This window comes from Fundulus heteroclitus, chromosome 18, assembly GCF_011125445.2.
Source record: "Fundulus heteroclitus isolate FHET01 chromosome 18, MU-UCD_Fhet_4.1, whole genome shotgun sequence".
Classification (NCBI taxonomy): domain Eukaryota; kingdom Metazoa; phylum Chordata; class Actinopteri; order Cyprinodontiformes; family Fundulidae; genus Fundulus; species Fundulus heteroclitus.
In genome coordinates this window covers 37,106,164-37,111,905 of record NC_046378.1, presented here as the reverse complement: position 1 = coordinate 37,111,905, position 5,742 = coordinate 37,106,164, and the positions used below count along the sequence as shown (strand labels likewise).

At 46.6% G+C, this 5,742-nt stretch overlaps 1 protein-coding gene across 1 annotated transcript; it reads left to right on the top strand.

Annotated features, from left to right (window-relative positions):
- The first annotated feature begins 400 nt into the window (after positions 1-400).
- foxa3 (forkhead box A3) lies at positions 401-4,093 on the top strand. Its single transcript, XM_021321439.2, has 2 exons — positions 401-854; positions 2,070-4,093. Exons 1-2 carry the CDS (start codon positions 783-785, stop codon positions 3,387-3,389), a joined length of 1,392 nt encoding a protein of 463 aa, XP_021177114.2. The 5' UTR covers positions 401-782; the 3' UTR covers positions 3,390-4,093.
- The last annotated feature ends 1,649 nt before the right edge of the window (positions 4,094-5,742 follow it).

The window sequence follows — 5,742 nt, the reverse complement described above, 5'->3', positions numbered from 1 at the left end:
GCATGGCTTAGGAGTAGAACAGCTTACCTATAAAAACAGTTTTTAAGCTGCCCCCCCCCCCCCCCCCCCCCCAATACAGCTTCAAATGTCAAATATTTACCTGAATGTCTCATAAATAATTAAATATGTTTTTTTTAAAGACATATTCGTAAACCCCAGCAGCCATGCTTCCTCGAAACAGCAGAAAAACTGCTAAATCATTATGATAAAAAGTTGCCCTGTTGCTGCATTTAGTTGCCTTTTGCTCGCCCGGGTGGCCGCTGCAGCCGCCAGGCCAATATACAGCACGCCAGGGGGCCACATCGGCCTTTTCGCCGGGCCCTTCCTGGATCCTGACACGGTATTCAAATAGCAGGAGCGGGGCGGAACCTGGAGGCACCTTTTATAAGAGCAGGAGAAGCGCAGTTCTTCACTGTGTTTGCGCGCTGCGCCTCCGTTCATCCAGAGCTGCGTCCCGACGGGCCCCAGGCGGGAAGTGGAGACAGACGGGCCACAAGAAGTCAGCGTCCCTCTTTGATCAGTAGAAATTATATTCTGAAACAATGGATGACTGAAAAATAAGAAATATTGACAGAATTACCCAGAGGAACTTCGCTGTAATCCGTCTCTCACGTCGGGTCTTTTTTTTTTTTTCTTGGCTAAAGGAGGAAACTTTATGTCCGGATTTTCCATTGGCTGGGGATTGTATATTTCTTTTTGATATATATATATACAGAGAGCAATTTTTAAAACTAAAATTCAGTTTTAGATATTTTTTTGTTCTCTGAAGACTTGTTTTGGGGATGTTGAGCTCTGTGAAGATGGAAGCGCACGATTTACCAGAGTGGAATACCTTTTACAGCGAGACCAGCGAGGTAAAAAAGCAACAAACAAAACAGACTTGACTCTTAAAATACATAAACAATTTTACCTTATGCATGTAATTATTTTGTTTCGTAAAATCTGAAACAGTTCAGAGGATTTTGTCGAGGCAGCGCAGCGGAGCAGATGGTGAAATTTCGGACAAATTTCGTTTGCGCAACTGGACTTCGAGTGATTTAACTTTATAAGAAAACATATGTTAAACACTTAAGACTTATATATGAACAACTCGTCTAAATGTGTTGTGTGGGTTAAATAAAAATAATTTTAACAAAGTAATTTTACTTCTTCATAAGTAACTAGACGTAAAACCGATCAGAAAAAAAACTGTAAAAGCTTAAAATGTATTCTCTTGGTACTGGCATTGTAATTTTTTGAAATCTCACATGTTATATTATTAGATATTACTAAATCTTATCAGTTTGTGAAATAAAATCACACGTTTTCAACTCCACCTGGTTTTAAAAGAGGTCATATTTACAGGATGTTCCTTCTAACTGAACGGAAAATGAACAGAAATTCGCTCCTTCTTTTGCATTTCTGACGCGGCTGAAGGGTCGCGGCGGTCCAGGTGTTAATGACGCATCTTTCCCCTCCTCGCTAATTTAATTAGAGTTAATTCCATCAGCAGCTTCAGGTCTCACCTCGGCTCCATGATGAAATTACCAAGAAGAAAGAGCCTGGTAATATTTAACCAATAATCAGTAAGCGGGGCTGTGATACTGCGTTTGTTCACAGCGGCAGATTTACGCACGCGGTGTCACAAATTCTGTCAAGACTTCTTTTAAAATAAACGGAATGTTTAAAACGAATAAGTAAAATGCTCTGTTATTTGTATTAAACGTTGACCCGTTTAATACTGATTTCTTTCCCATGGCGACAGTGGAGGAGGCTGTCTGAGCCGAGAGGCACCATGACGCGTCTTTTTACGCATTTTCAGGTTAACACGGCTGTGTGAAATCCAAGTCCTCTCTCCGCACACTGAGACTCATTGTGCATTGATAAGAGAGACCTTTTAAATGGAGTTTGAAAATGCTGGTCATATTTAGTTGGCTTCCAAATAAAAAAAAGGAAAACTTGACCTGATTCAATAGATATTTTATTATCTTAAATAAAAAATGGCTTCAGATTAACCTGTTCCGTTTTTTATTATTATTATTCCTCCGCTGGAACTAACCAGGTATTGTTTTCTTCCCCTTCCTCCACAGATGTATTCCTCTCCCAGCACCATGAACTCTGGTCTGGGCTCCATGAGCTCCATGGGCTCCATCAACAGCTACATCAACCTGAACCCGGCCACAGCCTCTCCGGCCGGCATGAACATGGCCTATCCCAGCTCCAGCCTCAGCAGCTCTTCTCTAGCTACAATGGGCACTGGGCCCAGTCACATGTCTCTGTCCCCGGTGGCGTCTTCCCTCAGCTCCAGCACCCTAACTCAACTGGGCTCCACTGCTCCGGCCTCCCTGGGCTCTTTGTCCCACTACCAGAACATGAGCCAGTCCATGAGCCAGCTGGGCTACACCTCTGCTGGCTCCCTGAGCCGGGCCGGGCCCAAGGAGATCCCCCCTAAGCCCTACCGGCGCTCCCTGACCCACGCCAAGCCGCCGTACTCCTACATCTCACTCATCACCATGGCCATCCAGCAGAGCGGCAGCAAGATGCTCACCCTGAACGAGATCTACCAGTGGATCATGGACCTGTTCCCTTACTACCGCGAGAACCAGCAGCGTTGGCAGAACTCCATCCGCCACTCGCTCTCCTTCAACGACTGCTTCGTGAAGGTGGCCCGCTCGCCGGACAAGCCGGGCAAAGGCTCCTACTGGACTCTGCACCCGCAGTCGGGCAACATGTTCGAGAACGGCTGCTACCTGAGGCGCCAGAAACGCTTCAAGATCGAGGACAAGGCGTCCAAGAAGGGAGCCAAGAGCCAGGAGGGGGGCTCGGGGAAAGGAGGCCCCGGTGGAGACCACCTGGGGGAGGATCACAGCCCGGCAGGTGGGTCAGAGGGAGCGGACTCCGCCCACTCAGACAACTCCCACCCGAGCTCTTCGGACGACCAGCCTCATCAGAGAAACACCCTGGTTTCTCTAGACTGCTCCCAGCTGTCCTCCTCACACCTCCACAGCCCGCCTTCCTCCTCCACCTCCTCCTCCATCCCCCCATCCTCCCTCTCCCTCTCTGGCACCTCCCCCTCCTCCCTCTCCATCCTCCAGCCCCAGAGCTTGGCCGGCAGCTCCCACCTCCTGCCCAGCGCCATGCAGCAGCACATGGACCTACAGAGCGACGCCCTCAAATCGCTGGACCCCCACTACAACTTCAACCACCCCTTCTCCATCACCAACCTCATGTCCAACGAGCAGAAGATGGACCTGAAGTCCTACCAGGACCAGGTGATGGCCTACAACAGCTACGCCAGCGGCTCGCCGGTGGGAGTGAGGCAGATCTATGACAGCCCCAGCCCGGCTGCCATGGACTCTGGAGCTTACTACCAACCACTGTACAACCGCTCGGTGCTCAACGCCTCCTAATATGGACACACACACACACACGCACACACACACACACACGCCTTCCTGCCGAGGCCAGGCAAGATGGAGGCTTCTGCTTCTAAAATGGACACCGAGGCTCTGGTTCTCTTCCTCTTTATCCTTCACTCTCTCTGGCTCGTGTTCAGTCGTCTTTGCAGGACTTTCACCTGAAACGGCCGCTGCGTTTGAGGAACCAAAAAAAAGAAATAAAAAAAAAAAAGAAACTGTTTGCTTTTATCAAAGAAGGAGACTGTGTGGTTACACGAGAGCCGGATGATGGGACGTTGTGCAGCCGATGAAGAAGATGCGTCTGCGTGTTTGTCCCATACTGTCTTTGCAGGCCGACAATTAAACCTGTATACAATGTAAATAGAGGGAATGTGCGGGGGTGGGGGGTGGGGGAGGGGGGTGGTTTGCATTTATTTATGAAGGGAATAAATTTTAATATATCTTATGAAGTCGAGCCGGTTACAACCCAAACTTCAATTTTGTTTTTGCAGAGAAAAAGGACGAGTTTCAGGTTACTGCTTCAGGCGACAGGGAGACAGTCCAGCTTTGTGTTACAGCGGTTTTTGGTCATTTCTTATTATTATTACTACTTTTAAACAAGAATCTATCATTTCTGTCACATCAGGAAATACAAAAAAATTGATGCAACAAACTCTGAAGCCCTGACAGAACGAAACAAAGCAACTGTGGTTAAAAAAAAAAAAAAAAAAAAAAAAAAGGAAAAATCCCCCCCCAAAAAAACAACAAAAAAAAGAATATTAAATTGTTTTTCATGACCCAAATCTTCCTGTTATTCCATACATGGCAGCCTTCAAAGTGAGCGGTTTACTGCAGACTGGAGCTTCTTTGAAGAGGAGTTCAGTCAGTTACCAAAAACAGTGAGAAAAGGGAGGGAGAGCTGCACTATGAGGAGGATTTCCATACAGTACTTTGCACTCTGGAGCTCCCACAGGCCAGGTGAGCTGATAGCGCGCGTGTTTGTGTGTGTGTTACAACAATGCTTAGGAACGCCCTCCTTTACGCTGTCAATGCATCGGCTCAGGGGGGGGGGGTGTCAAGTGACCCTCCAACGTCCAAAAAAAAAAAAAAAAAAAAAAAAAAGTGCCTTTTCTTCAAACGCCTGCTGATCTGATAAGAGATTGACGTGTCGACGATCTGCTGAAGGATTCTTTTCTGATAAAGTGCAGGAGTTTCAGGTCACATGATGTCCAATGTGGAACATGTTTTAGTTTCAAAGAGAAATGTCTTTTATTTAAGCTATGTTGCTTTTTCAGACTCTGAAAGTGTGCTGATATAATATATATTTTGTTTTTTTTCGTTGTTGTTATTGTTGTTGTTGGTTTTACATGTGATTAAAATGATTCATGTTTCATTTTTCTTATTAAAAAAAGGCAAAAATGTGGGGAAGAAATTGTGCTTTTGTTGTTTGTCTCACCAAGATGATGTTAACTTAAGAGACGAAGACGCTTCAGGGTGAAAATGCAGTTTTATTTGCAGCGACTCCTGCATCCAGTCAATCAGGTGTGTGTGTGTGTGTGTGTGTGTGTGGGGGGGGGGGGGGGGGGGGGGGGGGCACAGGAATAGCAGCAGCTTGTTGAAACAGCTCCTGACCAAATGACTGTGGTGTGCGACATGTCGGACCGGCAGACTAAACATGGCCGGGTCCCGCTGAGAACCTCAAAGCTCGTCGCTTCTGCACAAACCGAGCGAGACCCGGACCCCCCCCCCCCCCCCCCCCCCCCAACAACGAGCCACCTTCCTCTTGACCCTGCAAAAGGAAAACTATCAGCGAGACGACAAAATCAAGAAACAGAAAGTTGGAGGGGAGCTTTTTTAAACTCTACGAAGTCTGCTGCGAGCAGAAATAGTGAAGATTTAAAAGGTTGCACTATTGCATCTTTAAACTTGATGCCGTTGGCGTACTGTTTGTTAGTTCTTCAGTTCCTGCAGCCATCCTGCGGCCCTGCCCTGTTGACACTCCTCTCTACCTGCATGTCTGACTCACGCTTGTTACATCCGGCCTCTTGCACCGCAGAGTCTCCTGTTCCCTGCCACACCAATAATCGCTGATGCGCTGCTTTGCAAATCTAGTCGCACTCTTCTAGCTTTTCCCCAGTTTTGTTTTTTAATTACAGCAGCGAATTTCAACGTGTTTTATAATTTCTGAGTTAGGATAACCAAAAGCAGTGGATAACTGTGTGGAGGGAATTAAAAAATGCATTATTTTCATAGATTTTACAGAATCAAGCCCTTAAAGGTGTGGCAACCACATGCATCTAAGGCCCTTTAACTTTGGTATTGTTGATTATAACCCACTGAAAAAAAATGCAACTGCATATGACCC

Coding starts and splice junctions, on each gene's coding strand:
- foxa3 (XM_021321439.2), top strand. CDS start 783: ATGTTGAGCTCTGTGAAGATGGAAGCGCACGATTTACCAGAGTGGAAT. Junction 855..2,069: donor TTTACAGCGAGACCAGCGAG/GTAAAAAAGCAA, acceptor CTTCCTCCACAG/ATGTATTCCTCTCCCAGCAC.